Raw genomic sequence first — 22,704 nt, forward strand, 5'->3', positions numbered from 1 at the left:
GGTTTATTTTTGTTTTTATTTTCATTACTCAAGGAGGTGGATCCAAAAAGATATTCCTTTGATTTATGTCAAAGCCTATGTTTTCCTTTAGGACTTTTATAGTATCCAACCTTACATTTAGGTCTTTAATCCATTTTGAGTTTTTTTGTGTGTATAGTGTTAGAGAATGTACTAGTTTCATTATTTTACATGTAGCTATTCTTTTCCCCAGCACCATTTATCGTATATTCTTGCCTCCGTCATAGATTAGTTGACCCTAGGCATGAGGGTTTATTTCTGGGCTTTCAATCCTGTTCTATTGATCTGTATTTGTAGTAAAAAAAGTAAAGGTAAAGCTTTATAGTAAAGTCTGAAGTTAGGGAGCCTGGTTCTACCAGCTCTGCTTTTCTTTCTCAGGATTACTTTGGCTATTTGGATCTTTTATGTTTCTATACAAGTTAAAAAAATTTTTGTTCTAGTTCTGTGAAAAATGTCCTTGCTAATTTGACAGGGATTGTGCTGACTTGGTAGATTGCTTTGGGCAGTAGAGTTATTTTGACAGTTCTTCTAATCCAAGAGCATGGTATTTCATACCATCTTCTTGTATCATCTTCGATATCTTTCAACAGCATCTTACAGTTTTTCAGAGTACAGGTCTTTTGCCTCCTTAGGTAGGTTTATTCCTAGCTATTTTATTCTTTTTGATCCAATGGTGAATGAGACTGTATACTTAATTTCTCTTTCAGATCTTTCATGTACAGAAATACAAGAGATTGCTGTGTGTTAATTTTCTATCCTTCACATTTACTGAATTCATTGATGAGTTCTAGCAGTTTTCTGAGAGCATCTTTAGGATTTTCAATGTATAGTATGTGCCATCTGCAAACAGTGACAGTTTTACTTCTTTTCCAATTTGGATTCCTATTATTTCTTTTACTTCTCTGATTACTATGGCTAAGGGCTTCTAAATGTTGAATAAAAGTTTTGAGAGTGGACATCCTTATCTTGTTCCTGATCTTAATGGAAATTCTTTCACCTTTTCACTATTGAGGATTATGTTAGCTGTGGGTTTGTCATATTACCATGTTGAGGCAGGTTCTCTCTATGCCCACTTTCTGAGGTTTTTTTTTTTTTTTTTTTTTTTTAATCATAAATGGGTGCTGGCTTTTGTCAAAAGCTTTTTTTTTTTTTTTTGCATGTATTGAGATGATCACATGGTCTCTATGGCAAACAAAGTGACTGACAGGGATTAATCTCTAAAATATATCAACAACTCATGTAGCTCAATATCAAAAAAACAAACAACCCAATGAAAAAAAAAGGCAGAAGATCTAAACGACACTTCTCCAAAGAAGACAGACAAATGGCCAATAGGTATACAAAAAGATGCTTCACATCGCTATTATTTGAGAAATTCACATCAGAGCTACAATGTGACCTCACACCAGTCACAATAGCCATAATCAAAAAGTCTACAGACAATAAATGCTGGGGAGGGTGTGGAGAAAACAGAACCCTCCTACACTGTTGGTGGGAATGTAAATTGGAACAACCACTGTGGAGCAGTATGAAGGTCCCTCAAAAAATTAAAAATAGAACTATTATATAATCCAGCATTCCCACTCCTGGGCATATACCCAGAAAAAACCATAATTCAAAAAGATATATGTAGCCAAATGTTCACTGCAGCACTATCTACAATAGCCATGACATGGAAGCAACCTAAATGTCCATTGATAGATGAATGGGTAAAGAAGATGTGGTACATTTATGGAATAGAATATGACTCAGTCAAAAAAAAAAGTGTGGAATAATGCCATTTTCAGCAATAGGAATGGACCTAGAGATTATCTTAGTAAGTGAAATAAGTCAGACAGGTCAGACAGAGAAACATCATATAACACCTATATGTGGGATCTACCAAAAAAAAAAAAAAAGGATACAAATGAACTTAGAAACAGATTCATAGACTTTGAAAACAAAAATTAAGTTTACCAAAGGGGTCAGGTGGTAGGGGGAGCGATGGATTGGAGGTTTAAGACTGGCATGTGCACACTATTTTATATGGAATGAATGGCAAATGGGAACCTGCTGTACAGCACAGGGAACTTTACCTAATATTCTGTGATAACCTACATGGGAAAAGAATCCAAAAAAGAATAAATATGTGTATGTGTATAATTGAACCATTATTTTATGCAGCAGAAATTATCACAACATTGTAAATCAACTATACTTCAGTAAAACCTTAAGAAATGGAAAAAAAACTGAACAGGATTGGGAAAAAATATTTTCTTTTTGCCTAAGTATTCATCTCAAGTCCCTAAAATGAGACTAGACCATTTAAATGCACATGCTTTCCTGAGAGGTGGATGTTAGGACTATGAAGAAATAGGTTAATTTTCTCAAAGTAAACAACCACATGAGAGCCCAACACATTCGCATGAAATACTTGTTGACAATTTACTTAACCTCGAGAAGAGGCAAAACTCAGACATACAGAATGACTTTCTAGAAATTCCTGATGACCCACCTTAAAAATGTATTCCTGGATACCTGCATATGTTTCTATACTAGAACATGAAAGAAAATGATATTTATTTATTTTTTATGGCTGCACCTGTGGCATGTGCATGTTCCCAGGCTAGGGGTTGAATTGGAGCTGTAGCTGCCAGGCTACGCCACAGCCACAGAAACACCAGATCTGAGCCACATCTGTGACCTACACCACAGCTCACAGCAACACTGGATCCTTAACCCACTGAGCAAGGCCAGGGATCAAACCTGCGTCCTCATGGATACTAGTCAGATTCTTTTCCACTAAGCCAGGATGGGAACTTCAGAAAATAATTTTTATAGCTAATGCCAGTCACGAGTCTTTAAGAATATAAAAAATATGTGACCTACTTGTCAGTTTTCCATCAAAATTATTTTCTTTGTAACTAAATAGATTAAAACTACCTTATGAAAAATAAGTTTATTCTTAGAAACCTCTATTTACTATAATTACAAGGTACATCCTTTAGAAAGGAATCTAAAATGACAGTAAAAATTAAATATGTTCTCTGGTATTACCAAATTCAACAAAAAAAGCTATCAATAAGAACAGGAGCACATGGTATACTCTATATTGGCACTAACACTCCATCATCTTAACATTCAATGTAAGATGTTACTAGTTGAACTTTTTAAGACCTATGAAACTTATGAAAATGGAAAACTATCCTTTGAGAACATCCCAAGGGATATGCAGGTACTGATGATTAAAGTGTTTTAGCTTCGAGTTGCTCTTTATTGTAAAGTCAGTCTCAGATGAAACACCAAATTACTTATTAGCCCATCAGGGACTTAGCATTACTGGCCCTTTGTAATTATCCTTTGAGTTTGTTTGCAATTCCTCCAAGCACTTATAAAATCCTCAAACCAGTGAGACTTTTCAACCTATTCAACAATGTCCTTAATAAATAAAGTATGAAATGTTCATTATTAAGGTTTTCCCAAAGTAGAACTTGATTTTCCATTAAATGTATTTTCTGTCCTTCGTTTTATATATCAGTATAAAATGATATACTACATCAAGTATATCAAGTAATTTACTCCAGAAAATAAGTTTCATTTTATACTGACATACTATATCAAGTATATCATTTTATAGTGACATGCTCTAAAAATATTCTTTGGGGTTTTCTGGTGACCTAGTGGTTAGGGATTTGGCTCTGTCACTACTGTGGCTCAGGTTTGAGCCCAGGTTCAGGAATGTCCACATTCAGTGGAGCATAGTCAAGAAAAAAGAAAAATCTTTTTATCACCCAATCATGAGGCTAAATTAAAGGCATGATTAGGCATAAGAAGGCAGCCTCAAAGAACAGTGCTTAAAGATTAGCTATTGCTAATAAGCTCTTTGAGGAAAACAGCTAACCAAAGCACAACAACATTCCATGTAAACCTGGTAATGTTTGAACACAACATAAAAAGCAGCCTTAAGCCAATAGTGTTTTTTCTCTCTTTCTCTTTACTTTGTTCAGAACATGGAAGATCAGTTCCATGTACAGCATCAGTATAAAGAATATGCCATTTTATTCATTTTTGTTTGTGGTATCCTAATTTAGTGGTATCTTTTCAATTACATGGGTTAATATACTTATTATGCTGTATTAGCTGATTTTTTTCCTCCATTATCAATTGTTGTTCTCATTACTATATTAATCTAGTCTTTCCTATATGATTTCAGTAAACAAACAAAATATTTAAAATGTGGAAGGGAAATACAAATCACCAGTCACTTAATCATACAGAGCCTGTCAGTCAAATGCATTTATTAGCCCCCTGAGCAACCTGCATAGTTAGAATAAATCTTATCAGTAACAAGGAAAATTAAGCCAGTTAGCCTAGGTGTGTTTTTATTGTGAAAAGCCTAAAGAATAAAGATTAGAAGAATCTATCAGAATTAATTTTCAAGGTACAACTCAAATATTCAGCACCTGGAGTTGATCTAATTCTTTAAGTAAACATAATAAAATAAGATCCTAGTGTTAGAATATTTATTTATTTTTATTTTATTTCTCTTTTTGCCTTTTCTAGGGCCACTCCCACGGCATATAGAGGTTCCCAGGCTAGGGGTCTAATTGGAGCTGTAGCTGCCAGCCTACGCCAGAGCCATAGCAACTCGGGATCTGAGCCGCGTCTGCAACCTACACCACAGCTCATGGCAATGCCGAATCCTTAACCCACTGAGCAAGGCCAGGGATCGAACCTGCGACCTCATGGTTCCTAGTCAGATTTGTTAACCACTGAGCCACGACGGGAACTCCTAGAATATTTATTTTGTTCTAAGTTTGGAGCTGCATGCCTCTAAGTATGATCCCAGAATATCAATGGTGCCAATGAGAACAATTTTCAAGTCTTAAGCTTACCAAAATCAGCAAGGATAGAAGATACTTCCTATAACAATTACATAATCTGGGTCAACATACAATTACAGGGCTTTCGCATGATTTTCTTTTCTCTGATAACATATACTGAGTCAATCTATAAGACTTAAGGAGCATACAGAAAATGCTTAGCGCCTTGAAGTTCCTGTTGGTCACCTACAGTCTATATAGTAACCATCAGAAATGAAATTTAGAGTTGACAGGAATCAAATTTGAGTAATTTAAATGATTTGACAAAATGAGCTTTGTTCTGACTGTACTCGATATGAAAAAATTTTACACTGAAAATAGTCTCATTGGATGTTCGTTTTTGTTCGGTAAGACACTACTTTAGTCTGAGTATTCATTCACTAAAAGGATAAATTGTATTTGATCCACATGTGTAGCAAGATAAAATAAGATATAATTGATTTTATATTTGTTCACTACACAGTATATTTCAATTGCATGAACCGAAAATCAACTTAAAGTTTGCAAACAGTGTGAATGATAAATCTTAAACTAGATGTAACAGAGTTTTAACAAAACTGTTGACATACTCTAAAGACAGAGCTCTTGATGGAAAATAGGTAGCTATTTATTTCAAAATATTCTATATGGAAGCATAAAATAAAAAAGAGATAAAATACTTAGAACATCGATCCTATTATAATGAAATGGGAAGGGTGAAAATAACTTCTATTCTCTGTAGTTGGCTCACTTACTTTGAGGGTGTATGCACATAATGTCACTTGATCTTCAAAATGTAACATTGCTAAGAAACACATGCCATTATTAACAGGGAAATGAGGCTCAGTAGGTAACATAACTTGTCAAAGGCACTCCATGCCAGCGTCTGCAACCCCCAGCCACTGCTGTCTTCCCAACAGTGAGGTGGACAGCAAAGCATCACTATTAAAAACAAACAAAGGGCTAGGCTTATCATAGACAGAATTCAGAAATCACTTAAAATGTGAAAAAGTCAGAGGGAATTCTTTGATTGTCATCACACACAATTCAGATGAGAGATATGTATGTGGGAAACAAAGTTTAGGGAGGAACAAAAAGGATTCTGTGGACTAGAAAATAGTAACTGCAAAGTTCAGCCCACATATCTAAAACAAGTTCACGAAAAGAAAAGAAAAATTCAAGGCTCCTCCACTTTTTGTGTGTGCAACAGTAATTACTCGTAAGGCAGGGATTGCTTTCTGTTCCACTCAAAATGCAAACCCTAAAGTGAGATGTCCAGATATGCCAGGTCTTTGAACCTATTAATAAAGAAGGATGTCTACTGATTTTCCCAGGACTTCAAAAATCCCAACAGAAAATGTCCATATGCTTAGGATGAAGTCTCCATGAATCAAATCCTGACTTCTTTAAGCAAAATTCCCATCAATTCTAAACTGAATATATAAATTTATAAACTCAAGGGGTCTACATAGTTACACATGTCTAATTAAAATGGAAGAATGGTATATTTTTAATAAGTAAAAATTGGTAGAAAATTTATTTTCAGACATTTAACTTATAAGAAGTCAAATAACAAAGGAATTCTAAGAGGTGAAAGTATTTGGAAGTATTTCTCTAAGATGAGATCTTAAGCAAAACAAATAAAGTGTCAGGTGAAATTTGCTCCAGGAATTAGGAGTATTGTTGCACGGTGCTGATAATTCTGTTTAAAGAAAGAAAACAGCAAAAGACCTTCCGACGACAAAAAAAGAGAAGCATCATCAGTATAAGACGTGAGGTACTAAAGAAGAAAGCATGTGTTTCAAGTCTCTGGGAGTAAAAACAATTTGAATAAGGTTCTGTAACATGAAGTAGTGTAGGAAGTGGGACCAGGACATACATTCAAATGTATGAAGGTATGAATGACTGTGGTCATTCAAAGACAAGTGACCAATGAGAGACACAAAAACTAGGTTTAAACTAGGAAAAAAAAAAAATTAAACCCAAAGAATAAAGGTGAGCAATCTACAGCCCTTGGATAAGATAAAGAGGGACAAGAGGGTCCTTGTAAGAGCCAACAAAAATTCCATAATGAGTTCAATTCACCCTGGAGAAGCGTGAATAACAAGTAAATTGGTAATGACATAAAACAATGGGCCTATAACCAGGGGAAGGTGGAAAATGGTGATTATTGTTATACAGTATGAAATGACTCAAGTCACAGACTTCATGGGGTAAAGCTTGATGGCTGGTGGGTCACCAATTTCCTCAGCCTCTAGTGAGAGGTCAAGCATTTCCACCTAGTACCTCCAATGTGAACTTTATGCCTCACATGAATCCTACAGGAGATAAAAATCTATTACTGAGAGGTGCTGGCTCTCTAGCCCTCACCTTAACCTCACTCCAGCCACAAGGCTTTCCATGAATAGGCCTCTAATTTTAAAAGAGGTTATTTTATGCTTTGAAATAGAACCAGACCTGAAAACATTTTTCTACGATGTAAACAGAAAGTTATCCTGTCAAGGTGGCAGGAAATAAAGTATGCCTTGATTCCCTCTAGTAAGTTTTCAAAAACACTCTGAAATATCACATCATAACTTTTCTTACAAACTCTCTGAGAAGCAATATAAAATAAATTTATTTTTAATCTCCATTAACATTTCTCCATCATTTTAAGTCTAGATAATCAACAACAACACAAAAATATCAAGCCCTGATGTGAAACATCTGCTGGTTTCCATGGTGTCAATATCCCCTTTACGGTGGATTTCAAGCTACCAAGTGATATTATTGAATAAAGTAGAGAAAATATGTACAGTATAACAACATAATATAATATTTCTACAATAGAGATATAAGGTAAAAAACGTGAAAATCACAAATAGTAAAAATGTAGTAAAACGCTTTTGAAAAAAAATTTTAAAGTACAGGCTTTAGAGTCAGGTAGGCCTCCATTTAATCCTGCCCCTTCTACTTCTGAAGAGCCTCTGCCAAGGCATGGAGTTCCTTTCTCTAGCCCACAGTTTCCTCCAGGTAACACTCCACACCTCGTAAAAATGCTGTGAAGACTAAGTAGGATCTTAGCAGCTCCATCAGTGGCAGGTGTATTTGGTTTTATCTTGTTGAAGATAATAATAAAAATACAGCTAGGAGTTCCCGTCCTGGCGCAGTGGTTAATGAATCCGACTAGGAACCACAGGTTTCGGGTTTGATCCCTGGCCTTGCTCAGTGGGTTAAGGATCTGGCATTGCCGTGAGCTGTGGTATAGGTTGCAGATGAGGCTCGGATCCCGCATTGCTGTGGCTCTGGCGTAGGCCAGTGGCCACGGCTCCAATTAGACCCCTAGACTGGGAACCTCCATATGCCGCGGGAGCGGCCCCAGAAAAGGCAAAAAGGCAGTAAATAAATAAATAAAGCTAAAAATTTACAATGTAAACTTAGTCTCTATTTCTTGGAAGTTGATCAGTAGTTAGAGATAGAAACCATTCCCAATGAGCAGGCTACCAATAATAGATTGTTAAGACAACAACAGTAACAAATTAACTCCCAGTTGAGAATCCCCAACTGGAACAGAGGTGAGTTCAAATGCTGCCACAGTGAACAGGTGTTCTTCAGAGGAAGCTACAAGATCATGAAACCCTTCCCCTTTGGTCCACATGGCTTGAAGCAGCAAATTGGAACAGATGTTTCTTCCTTAGCTATTGCGCAAAGGTCCTCAGAAAGAAAAAAAAAGAAGACCAAAAAAAAAAAAAAAAAAAGAAGCAGAACAGCTATATCTACACAAATTAGTTGGGAAATCCTAGTAACAGTGGTGAGACCCCGAGTTAGTATCTCCATTTAGTCACTTGCTAACTGTGTAACAACAGGCAAGCCATAATCTCTCTAAGCCTTGCACTTATTCTAAGTGGGAATAATCACAGTACACGTACCACATCTGTCTGTTGTTAAAAGGATTAAATGAATGAGAACAGCACTTGGCATTTGGTTGGCAGTATATGTGTTAGCTATTAGACAATGCTACCCACCACAGATGGGAACGTATGTTTCCAGATGAAGCAAAGTCTGAATAGAAATCAGAACATTGAGCACCATAACTTAGCCAGGCAAAACAGGGAGGGAGTTCCCCAGGGAGCAAACAGCAAGCAGAGTGGCCTGAACTTGAGAGAAAACATTCCAGGGAAAGCTGCCATAGTGGAGGGCAGGTGTAGAATGAGAGCGGTGCTCAGACGGACTCCTTATACAAAAGGAGTCTCCTCTACCTTAAAATTTGTTGGAACAACAGTGCATGAAGCAACAGTATAAACACATTTTAACAATGTAAACATATTTAACAATGTAAATATATCTTAACAGTATTTTCTTAAAGAGAACATAAATTTTCTTGCCTATTGTATTAATGTAGCTTTCTAGAACAGATCTTCGACATGTTAAACATTCATATCTATCCCAAATGTTTTCATAAAAACTCACTGAAATTGACCTAGTTTCCAAAGGTGAATAGTATGGAATTAAATAGCAACCTAAGAGATCAGAAGCCATGGACAAAACAGATATTTATTTGTCAATAATTTGTCAGTTTTGACACTGTGTTCTTTTTAAAGATACATTATCTAAAGTTCAAGCAGTACAACCATAAAGAAAGGAGGAAAAAAATATGTGTGTGAAATTACAGTTCCCTTTGTCACTTTCAGGCTCATGATTAGTCTAAAGAAAATTTCCTCTCCGAATTATTTAGATAAAAAGTGATTTTTATACTAAACTCTAAAGATTTTAATATAATTTAATTTTAAGCTCAGGAAGGTTAAATAGTGTTCACAGTAACTAAGTGTGGAATCTAAATCCAGCTCTCTCAAACTGCAAAGGCTTTGCTACTTCCACTAAGCCACGTTGCCTCATAAAACAAAAATTAGAATAGCATATTATATATCACACGAATACTCACATAACACATGTAATTATCAAATTCATTTCTGGTAATGAAAAAAATTGAAGAATCACTTTGAATTTGTGGAGGAAATAAACTAGGGGTGTGAGCAAATATGTGCTTATTGTAGACCAGTTTTCCTTTAAAATATTGAATTTTTATTAAAAGACTATCTAATCGCAACCAAGTGATTATAACCAAGTCAAATTCAGCAATAAAGTTTTCCTGATATTAAAGAACCAGCTCGTCTAGACCTTCTTTTTCTTACAACTCAAAACTTTATAATCCCCACAAACATTTGCTGAAGCACAAAACTGACTTACTTACCCGTCTATTAAGAATAACATAATTTTTCATTGCAGAAATGTATCACCAGTTTCCCTAGGGAGGCAACAATGCTTTCTCACTTTAATATGTGTGTGGTTTTTTTCCCCCATCTAATCAGCTAATACTTTTCAAAAGATCTTTTTAATGCCTAAATGAAAGGATTCCACATCAGAGACCTGACCTCTCTATTAAAGTATCTAAAGGAAACCCTAGGAATGGAAAATCCATTCAAAGGCAAATCGCAGGTAGCTTATTGTACAATGCATTAAGAAAAGAAAAGAGGAGAAAAAGCTTCATAAGAGCTGCACAGAATTTGGTAAAATTATACCACAAAAATACAAATTGATCTTAAGTATAAAGAAACAAATTCATAGCCAAAAACTTATTACAAAAGTGCTTTGTAATCAGCCAAGAGGGGAGTCTTTATGAAAAACTTCAGAATTTGTCACCTTTTCAATCAAAATTTCTGATTACAGCTTTATGTTGGGAAGGCCAAAAAGAGAACAAAACACACATTTTTCAATAGATTTAAAAATCTGAAAATTTTCAAGCCAACTTTCAACATCAGAAAAGGTAGGTTTTCCCACAGATGACAGTAGAATGAAGCATTGAAATAGGAGTAATAATAGATGAAGTAGTATAGATACTAGTACTTTGTAAAAATTTTGACATACCATAAACATGGTTCTGAAGTTATTCAAGTCAGTCAAAAAGTCTTCCACAGACACCTTCTTCATGTCGATGGCATAGTACTGCATTATGCTCTGGTATGACTTGTCCATGTTTTCATGTAATTTTGAAAGTTTCTCATGTTGTTCTTTTGCACTGATAACAAAGCTGTATATTACAGTTAAGGTATTCTGAAATTTACAGAGTAATCTTTCAGGGGAAAAAATTCTGTAAGCCCAATGGCTGCTTTAATTCTTAGCCACTATTACCTATTTCCAAAATGCCAAAATTAGCTCTAATAGGCATTAGAGTCAATCTACACTGTACAGGAATGAAATCTTCAGTGTAGTCAATCTACACTGTACAGGAATGAAATCTTCAGTGTAGTTCCTAACTACCGTTGGAAAAAGTTATCAGAAAAGCTAACTGTATATTTAATATTTCCACTTTATAATTGAGATCAAGGAAATTTTCTTCCAGTTTGCCTGTCTTACTCAGATCATGCAATATGATTTAAAATTATAGTGATATTGAAATTAATGACCCAGGCATTTTGCATGGTACTTAAGAGGATCATTTTCTCCCTTGCACACTTGGTAGTACTGTCCCTATGGACAAATGCCTTCATCTTTCTGTGCCACAATTTCCTCACCTATAAAATGGGAATAATAATAACAAAAATGATAATAATTACATCACCTATCTTATAGGGCTGTTGTGGGGACTAATGAGTTAATACACGTAAAGTTCTGGGGAAAAATGAATGGCGTTTAGTAGTATATATAAATATTTGGTCTTTTTTTTCTTTTCTTTTATGCTTTTTAGGTCCGCATCAGAGGCATATGGAAGTTCCCAGGGTAGGGCTTGAATTGGAGCTGAGCCACAGCAACACAGGATGCCCAACCCACTGAACAAGGGCAAAAATCAAACCTGAATCCTCATGGATACTAGTCAGATTTTTTGCATTGTGCAACAAGGGGAATTCCCCATTTGGTCTTATTATTGCCCACTTATTCAATTTAAATATTATTTAAGGTTCTAAAAGCAATAAATTTACTTGAGTTACATTAAAAATTTCTTAAGAAAGTAAACTCATGTTTTAACTTCTCCTTTGGAAAATATATGGTTTCTTCTATACATTACAAGATATAAAATTAGGATTATACACACAGAGAGAAATATTCTTTTCTCATTTATGACAATAAGTTCAAAGCACACTGAGACTGAGAAGACTAAATTTCTGTGAATAAGGTGGTGGCATTAGAACACGTCTTCTAAACAAACCATGGAATTTCCTTTGTGGTGCGATAAATTGCTATTGCAGCCAGACCAAAAATCCCCACAGCACATTCTGAAAAGATGACTCTGTTAGAGCATCTGTCATAATTATCTATGGCTCCTATAAACCAGGATAGTTAAAGAAATGGAATACACAGAATTAAACTTACTGAAGTCATCTTATTGTCCCTAAAAGAAAAGGATAAATGGATATTAGCACATTTTTAAGTCAATAACAAAATAAGAACTAGACTCGGGCCAGGACAAAGAAATTTTTTAAATGTTAATATCTAAAAAGAGAAATTTTCCACAATTTCAAAAAGATAACAGTTCCTCTCGTACAACATTCTCTAGTGGAGGATGAAGGAAGGAAACTGATCCAAGCCCTTTGTTTTGAGAATAAGAACAAAAGACCAAGAAAGCAGTAGCAGTGCTGACAGATACAAGGTGAACCAGGGGGCAGAGAAGAAGTCTAGTAACTAGAACCCAGCCTCCCTCCAAAGACCCAAGGCTTCCCAATCAATCACAACTCACCTGTATCCATGGCTTTGGTCAATCCACACATTACCTACTGCCTTCTATTTTCTGTTTGTTTGTTTTCATACTATGCTCTGTCTAGTTAAAGAGACAGTCTTCTAGAATGTAAGGGTTTCAGACGTGAGAGCTGAATTTTTCTTTTTAATGAGCTTAGAAAATCTATAGATCTTTGGCTAATTTATATTAATTTGAATAGCAAAATGCCTCCTCATAGTTTCTAAGACTCTAAAGGATAACAGTAACAGTGCATTTAGATGAGGTATCATCTTTTTTATTTTTATTTTTACTTTTTTGTCTTTTTAGGGCTGCACCCATGGCATATGGAGGTTCCCAGGCTAGGGGTCGAATTGGAGCTATAGCTGCTGGCCTATGCCACAGGCACAGCAATGCCAGATCTGAGCTGTGTCTGTGACCTACACCACAGCTCACGGCAACACTGGATCCTTAACCCACTGAGAGAGGCCAGGAATCGAACCTGCATCCTCATGGCTGCTAGTCAGATTCGTATCCACTGAGTCCTGACGGGAACTCCTCATCTTTTTTAATCCTTGAATGAACAGAAGATTTTGTATAGTAGTCAAATCACAAGAAATTATAATAATACAGTCACACATGACAAGTTTCCATATATATTGTCTTGTGAAATATCTGCTTTGTGAAAATTCTGTAGGTAAAGTGAATTAATATAAATAAAAATCACTTTTGAAATGCATGAAGAAACTATCATTAAATGAAACATATGGCAATTCATTTATGATGTGCAGCAAGCATTCCTTCATTTACCTAGCAAGTTAAGAAATCAGCACTGGTTTATCTATTCAATCTAACACGCACCTAAAATTTATGTCCCAGTTAGAGAATCTACCCACATGGATTATTTATATATCCTTAACTCCTGTCTAAAAGAGAAATTTTTCTCTGCCTTTGCTTGTCCGAACTCATCATCCTCTTCCATGAAGCCACCTTCTCTAATCTCAACAACTATGAGTTTGTTTCACTGTAAACACAGCACCTGTAGTCCATTGTACTTTCTGTGATGAAGTGAGTGTGCCTTGCTAGGCTGATCTCCTAGTAGTGTTTTGCTCTTGCCACATTTTGGGGAATGGTCTCCTGTGACTGTCAGCCCCTCCTCTAGAGGCTGTACTAAATCTAATCATCTGCAATTACATTGGTGCCAATGACTTGTTTTACCCAACTATCATCACTCTTTTTTTTTTTTTTTTTGTCTTTTTTTTTTTTGTTGTTGTTGTTGTTGTTGTTGTTGCTATTTCTTGGGCCGCTCCCGCGGCATATGGAGGTTCCCAGGCTAGGGGTTGAATCGGAGCTGTAGCCACCGGCCTACGCCAGAGCCACAGCAATGCGGGATCCGAGCCGCGTCTGCAACCTACACCACAGCTCACGGCAACGCCAGATCGTTAACCCACTGAGCAAGGGCAGGGACCGAACCCGCAACCTCATGGTTCCTAGTCGGATTCGTTAACCACTGCGCCACGACGGGAACTCCAACTATCATCACTCTTAAACTTCAGTGGGAAGGGTCACAGACTTCCTCAAAAAGTCTGATATAAGTCAAGGAACTTCTACTCATAAAACCGCATGTATACACATTCACTCACACACATAAACACACAATTTGGATGTAATGTTCAGAAGTAACAGTATTCCTATGGGTCACACTACTTTGCTGGGTGTTTCTAATTATATGGTTCTATAGCTACTCCTCTTTTTTCCCTATCACTGCTTCTAACCCTTTGAGTTTTAATAATGGGCACTCCACAGATAGTAGTAATTTTATTCTAGTACCTGGGAATATGTCCATTCATAGGAATAAGTTTAGTAAGTAGGTAAAAATAAAGCTATATTATCAATAACACTTTTTAGGTTTCAGATAAGAATCACAAGTTAATGAAATATCAGAAATATGCATAGGCATGCTTAATAAAAACTGTAACTCTATTAAACGACATGATGGGAAAGAAGACCAAGAGCCAAAACCATGGAAAATACATGGTCTTGTTTTAAAAGCCAGAGATCTTTATAAAGTAATTTTCTTATTGTAATCTATAAAACAAATTGCTCCCCAAATGAAGTGGAGCTTTGAATAAGTGGGATTACCCACAAAAATGGTAAAATTGTCACTGAACTGAAACAGTTTTGGAAATAGCCAAATAAATTCTCAGAAGTTTAAAATGATTCTCTACTAGAATGGAATAAATGGTTACATTAATGAGGCACTCTACATCACTACTGATGGGCTACTCTCTCATTAAGGGATGAGGCAATATTCACATAAAAAGCCATCATCATCCAAAAAGCAAAAACAAACACAGGTGTTCTTGTGTCAATTGTTAAACCCCAGTTAGAAGTAAATGTCTATGTTGGTAGGCTTTATTTTTTCCCAGCATCAAATCCTCTATTTGTAAAGATCTTTAGGGAAATAGGTGAGCTTATTCAACAAAATAAAGATGACAAAATTCATTACAGAAATGCTGATACATATCCAATTACCTGATATTATTGTGAAATCTATTTTCCTTTCTTCACCAGGATTAGGGCCAAATTTTGAAAATTTTCTACCTGAACCACTGTAATTTTCTCATTTCACTGGTTTTCTACATGACAACCAGATTTGTGTTCACACAACTGAACCACAAATGTTTAGTGTGGGCCAACTAAGTAGCCAGACTGAGATATGGGATTTAACTCCTGGTCAAAAAGTACTGCTCATTCCCAACCCATCTAGCACAAATATATTCTATATTCATTCCCACATTTTGCCCTCATTATTGTACTTCCCCCACTGAGGATGTCTATTACTTCTATTAACCATCTTATGTGGACAAGTTTCAATCACTCCTATATGTCTAATATCTTTTATGGATCTTCTTAAGTACCCAGGATCTGGCCAGTCAAGCAGGCAGGTGGGCAGTGAATCTATAAATATCCAGTGGACCCTTGATTTCCCCTCTCCTGGGCATGAGGGAAAACAGTAGTTAACAAGGTAAGCAAAGTCCCCACTTTCAGGAAACATGAATTCTAGAGTGTGGTGACAGAGAATAAAGAAGTAAATGAATGAGAGATTCAGAGAGAGGTAAGTGTGGTGAAGAAAATAAAACTCTTTGATGCTGTATAAGTGACAGAGGCTAATTTATGCTGGGTAGTCAGGGAAGTTCCACCTGAGAAGGGGACCGTGACTGCTGGTAAAACAGCCATGAGCAGGATGCTTTGTAGCCCCTGCTTTCAGTGTTAAGACTCTAGAGAAGGAAAAGATCATTAAAGACTCGAGGATTCACAGAGGATGAGGAGCAGGATATTTTAAACTTAAGTTCCCAGGCCAGGGATCAAACTCGCCCCAAAGCAGTGACAATGTTGAATCCTTAAGTGCTAAGCCACCAGGGACCTACTAACTCGAGTCTTAAAAGTTTAAGAATGGATTAAATGGAAAACAGGTGAGAGAGAAAGCCGAAAAAAAGGGAAGAAAGAAGACCAAGAGACAAAAATCTGCCCTTAAAAATCAATCACCCAGCTTCCCACTCTTGCAAATGGACCATGTATGGACCATACAAGTTCACATTTACTACTACTTTTCTATTTTACTTCCTAACCACAGTTCAATTAAAAAAAAAAAATACTAAATTCCTTTACCTGAAAAATGCTGTGCCTTATGCAATATGTAATAGACAGGTAAGTAAGATTTCACTCCTTCTCTCAAGGAATTTATTGGGATAGTTTTAACATCTATGTAGTAATTTCAGAAGTGCCTAAAATATTGTTACACAGTGGAACAACAAAAAAGGAAGAGTGAAAATGAAGCAGGATTGCAATGAAGAAATTTAAAGACTATAAAATGGGAGTCAAATAACTTGTCATGTAAGTTGTGTGACAAATACAAAAATATAGAAATGTGTAGCAAAATGATTTTTGTTCTAAGAGACTTGGGAGGGAGGGAGAATAAGGAAAAAAGAAAGGTAAAGACTTGTGCAAGGAACCTTTCAAGGGTGATACTCTAGGAGTTATTTTCTTTAAAATAAGAAATATTCCGGAATTTAAAGATCAAGAGAAAGGAACAGGCACAACATGACACAAATCCTGGCATTTTCCTAATATTTTCACTGATGAGAATTTAATAAGTATGTTCACCTTACATATATCACTTCATATATAACAATGTTGATGACCCCATCTCAAAATTACGTTACGCATTTTTCAAGCAAATATTTGCAGTGAAGCTATTCAACTCTATTTATATTTTTGACTAGGCTTAGCAATTAAGAAGTAACATAATTATCAGTTAAAAAGTCAATGTGATGTATATGAAATGACTGTACATGTCTTTTAAAGAATGCATAAAATGTGCTTTTTTAATATTAAGAAGTATATATAAAGAAAACAAGTATTGGGAGAATGAAAATACAATATACTACAGTTGAATGCTTTACATGAAATTTCATTTCATGAAACTATAACAAAATTGCATCACTATAAATTAAAGCAACTTAATTAATAGATTATTTAATAGTTCACTAAATCATGACTGTTTATATGAAATATCTACTTGTAAAAATCCATCCTTAACAGCTTAGATAACACATATTCTTTCAGAATTGGTTGATGAACCAAACATTTGTTATGTGCTTCGACTAATAAGCACTAATACTTAAATCATAAACAAAGTTTCAGTGTTAATAACCCAAATTTTAAATACATTTTATTCATTGTGAATTTAGCTTCCAAACTCTTCCACTTTCAAAGATGTAAGAAGTTCAAAATTTGCCATTTTACTAAGATCTGTAAAATGCATTTAATATTCAAAATCTGACTTGTCAGTCCTAATTAAAGTAAACAAAGCTTTGCAATGAATGAATTTAATTACTCTGAAACTAGTATGTCTAACCAAGATGAAAAGCAAACGCGTGCAATCTAATCTCAGCAAAGAATATTTATGATTATAAGCTTTGTCAATAGCAAAGTGCACCAACTGTTCATATATCTGACTTCCAAGAGACACATGAATGTTAATCAGTTCATTAGAGGCTTCTAGGTTGTGATATTTAGCGACAGGATGTAGTAGCTTTCTTGTCCATGGAGTATAATTGTACTCAGAATGAAAAATTGTTTCCAACAAAGCCTCATCCTTCCTGTTTCTGATTTCCTGCTGGTTGCCTTTTATGAGCTGCATACCTTTCAAGAAGCCAACATCATTCAGCTTCTGTGTCGTAAGAAGAACACAAGTATGGATGGGTCCTGAGATTGTCTGCCAAGCATAATTCTACCACCTTTATTCTCAGCTCAGGAATTTATATCAGGTCCTATGTTAGTACACTCACAGTTTCTTGTAAGAAACTGTATGCAAGAAACTGTATGCAAGCAAAACCTTTTCTAAAATGCTTTTGAACTATAGGGAACAATAATAAGTACCTCAATGATTCTTTTTTTTTTTTCAATCAATAAAAAAGAGATGATTTAATCTCTCTTTTCCAGCATTTTCTCAAATGATCTATAACATTTGTTATAATTTCAAAAATGTTGAGTATTAACAGCAATAATGAGCATTTCCATCTAACTCCTGATTTTCTTTTTTTTTTCTTTCTTTTTTTAATTTTCCCACTGTACAGCAAGGGGATCAAGTTATCCTTACATGTATTGTCACATATGAATATTTTAACATGACAAAATGAAGGGGGAGAAGCTAAGAATGAAAAAACGGATATAAATCTGCAATAACAAATTTAGCCTTAAAAAGCATACTTTGCCGAATGAGAAGGTGCTGTAAACACATATTTGATGGATAAACACAGACTTAGTTTTAAAAAAGCCAAACTTCTCAAATGTAGTGATAAAGGCATTCTGTCTAATAAAAGACGAAACTGGGTGAGTAGGAAAGATATGAAAGGAAATAAACACATTAGCTTGAATTGATTGTTGCTGGAGTACATTTTTATGATATTTCCCAAAAGATACGGAGAAGAAAGCTAAAACTGAACTAATTCACAATTAAGCTGAAAGCATATAGTACAATAAAATCCATGACAAGCCAAATAATAATTTTATGATTTGTCAAATCTCAAGGGAGAATAGATAGAGGAAAAGTAGTTTTATTTCATTTTATTTCAAGTATCTCAGTTTAAAATAAAATATTAGGAGCATCTATTTATAAGTGCTCATTTGGAAGTGGGTTATCCTTTCATGCAGAATTCTGAAGTCCATATGGGATTTTAATAATGCATCGTAGTAATACTTTATTATAACACAAAAGATATCAGTCTCTAATTTCAGAGAACGGTTTGGAAAGCAACTTAACATTAGTTTCTGGAAATTAAAAAAGAAAAGTTTATTACTTCAATTACTCATTAGAGATTAAGCAACAAAGTTAGTAAAACCAAAGATAACTGAATTCAAAGGAACCTTAAATTAAGTAGGACACAATCCTAATACCTTTAGTTTTTATGTATACATGTGTATATATAACCACACACATACTATATATATATTAATATAGCACAAAGGCACTATCAGAATTCTGGCCACCCAACAGGATGAGTCACTGCTTAAAATCTTTGCCTGGTCACTTTCAGAGGACATCAGGCAAAACAATTAATGATATATAAAGGAGATAAGAGTGGTTAAAACCAAATTTGGGATATTTGAAATTTATTTGATATTTGTTAGTTGATATTTGATATGGGTTTAGAATTTTAATTAAAAAACAATTCATTCACTCCCATTAACATTCAGTCCCATTAACCACACATATACTATACACACACACACACATACACACACATACACATTTGTCAATTTTATTTTGGATCTGAAGACTACCTACATAAGCAGTGACTCTGAGAAATTTGATTTTGATTTTGGAACCATGTAGTATTTCTAAAGGAGATTTCAAAGTTTCTCCAACATGAGTTTATTAATACATGCCAAGTCTTGAAATTAAGCTGACCTATCATGCTATATAAATTTATATAGATATAAAGTCTTTATCTGCTTCCTAAAACATTTTAAAAGTATCTAAATCACAACATGACATTAGATTCAAACTTCCTCAAAATGAGTGTTCTTATTCTTTCAATTTACCATGAACGTCAGCAGGAAAGAGGGCATATGGAAGGGAAAAGATGAAAGAACATATTATTCATATTGATAAAAAGGAAGAAAGGATTGAATTCAATAGAATATACTTCTGTATTATTTGTGATAAGGAAAATCCTTGATAAATTTCCTTGCAAGAAGGCCAACGTTAAACCTTCTCTAATTTGGCACTACAGAACAATTTCTGGTTATGCAAGTATACTTAAAACATTACGTAAATTGTACTCCTGACTAGTGACTTAAGTTATTTAGATATCAAAGGATATGGACATCTTTGTCACAAACTTATCATGCAAGTCCTCAGGAGGAGGAAAGATTTTCAAATCTTTCTCAAGCTGTTGAAGCTGCCTTCCCATCTGCTTCAAATTCTTTTCCAGCGTTTCTACAGAAACTAAAAGAGAGAATATTATATGCCTTGAAAGGACAAAATTATAATATAAAAAAGTAAAACACCCTAGAAAGAAAACATTTGTGAAAAACCTTACAATAATAATGAATGTCCACTATAATAAAAGGTAAATTGTGCTAAAATTTTTAGAAAGCTTTCAAGTCCAGAAATGAAGAAAATTTCACAAAAGTTTCTTTAAAACAGAAAATGAAATTTAGGAAAACCTCATGTGAACAAATCATATTTAAGAAATACATTTTGTTTAGAGTTCTTGACCTTTCTACAAACTTTACAAAATAGTCTACTCAGAAAAAGAAGGCAAAGAAACACTATGTTTTTAAAATTAAATCTATTTCAATATAATTTGAGCATTTCTCAAAATCACAGTCTTTTGAGAGGGAATGATGAGCACATGGGCAAGATGGGGAAGGCGTGCTCTCTTGTTCAAGCTCTTTCGCTAAAGGAATGCAAAGCTATCAGAGATGATCTGAGTACCAAGTGGAACAAATGGCCAACTTTCTTTACTGGTACTCTGAGGACAATTTGTGTTTATTAATTAATAAAGATTTTCCTTCTTCATCTCACAGTTGACATGAAAAAATAGTAATGTAGGGCACAAAGGCACTATCAGAATTCTGGTCACTCAAACAGGATGAGTCACTGCTTAAAATCTTTGCCTAGTCTCCTTTAGAGGACATCAGGCAAAACAATTAATGCTATATAAAGGAGATAAGAGTGGTTAAAACCAAATTTGGGATATTTGAAATTTATTTGATATTTGTTAGTTGATATTTGATATAGGTTTAGAATTTTAATTAAAAAACAATTCATTCATTCCCATTAACATGAAATATACAGAATATTTTTTAAAATGCAAATAATAATTTTACATACTCTATGATTTGGGGGCTTCAAATTAATCCTGAGAAATGGGTGCAAGTCAGGTTTCATATGTAGGGATAAGAATATCTTTGGAAGTAACCTGAATGCCCAAAAAAATGGGACTGAGTTACATAAATTTTGAAACAAAAATGAGAGTTACCACCTAGGTTCAACAGAATGCAATAGAAAGGAGGCATGAAAAATAAAGCTGTATAAGAATATGGAGTTTTTTGCTTTTTTTTTTTAAACTGGTTGTACATAAAATAATAATTTCTATTCTAAAATACTAATAACTGTTCATAAAAATCTTATAAACACATTATAATCACAATTAGAATAAGCCAATTCTCAGTTACAATGACGAATGAGTCCAATGCCTGAACCCTTCAGAGAGCGACATATAAAAGTTGTTTGTGTCTGAAGAGTGATGATGAGACTTTAACCTCTGGCTCCCCCTGTTGTGAAGCCATTTTCAAGTTATATTGGTGCATATTTTCCTCCTAGTTTTTTTATACCCATGTTTCCCCTTTCGTAGATCCTTAAGTTTGAGACAGTAACTCAGATAATAGAGTACATGAAATATTTCTACTATGGTAGCCTTGAGTGTATTAATAAATTCAATCTATGTAACTTACATGCCCAATAGCTTGCTGCAGGCTGCTCATGGCGGTAACCATGCCTATTTTCTAGGCTATGCTCTTTCATTTTTATGTCTGTTATTCATACCCAAGACAACTATTTGAGCAGGCCTCTGGGATTCATTGACTCTTCTCATTTCCAAATGGTTTTTGCTTCTCTCATCTATCTATCTGCATTACAAAATGAGATTCCTTTCCCTCTCCTGGTCTACCTAACTTCTCTAAGTCTCATTAGCATTTCCTTTATGATTTCCAGAGAAATCTTACAGGTGGTTCAGTTACTTCCTTAAACTATGAAACTTTTCTCGTTAAAAAAAAAAAAAAAGGCTTTGAGCACATAAAATCATTTTATTAAGTAAATACGTGATCGGAGTGTTTATAAGCCATAGAACCACTTCATAATACAAGTTAAGTTCCGATTATTACTATAATAGTAGTAGTAATAGTTGTAATAGCCCTGGTTGTTATAATGGCAATTGTAGCAGCTAAATTTTACTGAGTGTTTATGTATGTCAGGTACTGTCTTAAGTGTATCCCATTAATTAATTTGTTACGTTAAATTCTCACAAGAAAATAGTGAAATAGGCATTATGATTATCTGTTTTACAGATGAGGAAACTAGAGCTGAGAGGATGAAATAAAAGTCAAACAACCAAAAAGTGGTGATGCCAGAATTTGAATTCAGGCAGTTTAATTCCAGACTTTGTTTTCAACCATTTAGCTATACAGAAATTATTAATTACAGAAATTATCATTTTGTTTTTGCAACCCCCACCTACCTGTCAGTAACAAAATTTAAGTACATGGATGTAGTTTTCACATAAAGACTGCTTTTTTTGTGTACATTCTTCCCTAGTGCAAATCACAAGTAATCCACATATGGCTAAAACCAGGGGAACAGACTTAAGCATTCTGGATGGATGGATAGATGGATAGGATGGCAGATAGGTATACTATATTTTTAAATTAATATTTAAATTTAATATGTTGATGCATCATTGAATAAAATCACATATTTAAAATATTAGGATTAAATCTGATCAAACTTTATTATACACACGTGTAAAATTTCAGAAATACCTAGAAAAAAAGAGAAATAAAAACCTGAGGAACTCCCACATAACA

General features: G+C 34.7%; 1 protein-coding gene across 2 annotated transcripts in view; it reads right to left on the reverse strand.

The window, feature by feature from the left end:
• Positions 1-22,704, reverse strand: part of DIAPH3 (diaphanous related formin 3) — a 501,230-nt gene that overhangs the window by 157,228 nt on the left and 321,298 nt on the right. For both annotated transcript variants that reach the window (XM_084982461.1, XM_084982460.1), the window contains 2 exons: positions 19,937-20,062; positions 10,764-10,927 (listed from right to left, as the gene is read on the reverse strand). In XM_084982461.1, coding sequence (XP_084838587.1) covers positions 10,764-10,927; positions 19,937-20,062 — 290 coding nt within the window. The remainder of the gene's footprint in view (positions 1-10,763; positions 10,928-19,936; positions 20,063-22,704) is intronic.

This window comes from Sus scrofa, chromosome 11 (genome assembly GCF_054392235.1).
Source record: "Sus scrofa isolate SSC_HxYL_T2T_F1_AM1 chromosome 11, Sscrofa_HxYL_maternal_Yorkshire_Landrace_v2.0, whole genome shotgun sequence".
NCBI lineage: Eukaryota > Metazoa > Chordata > Mammalia > Artiodactyla > Suidae > Sus > Sus scrofa.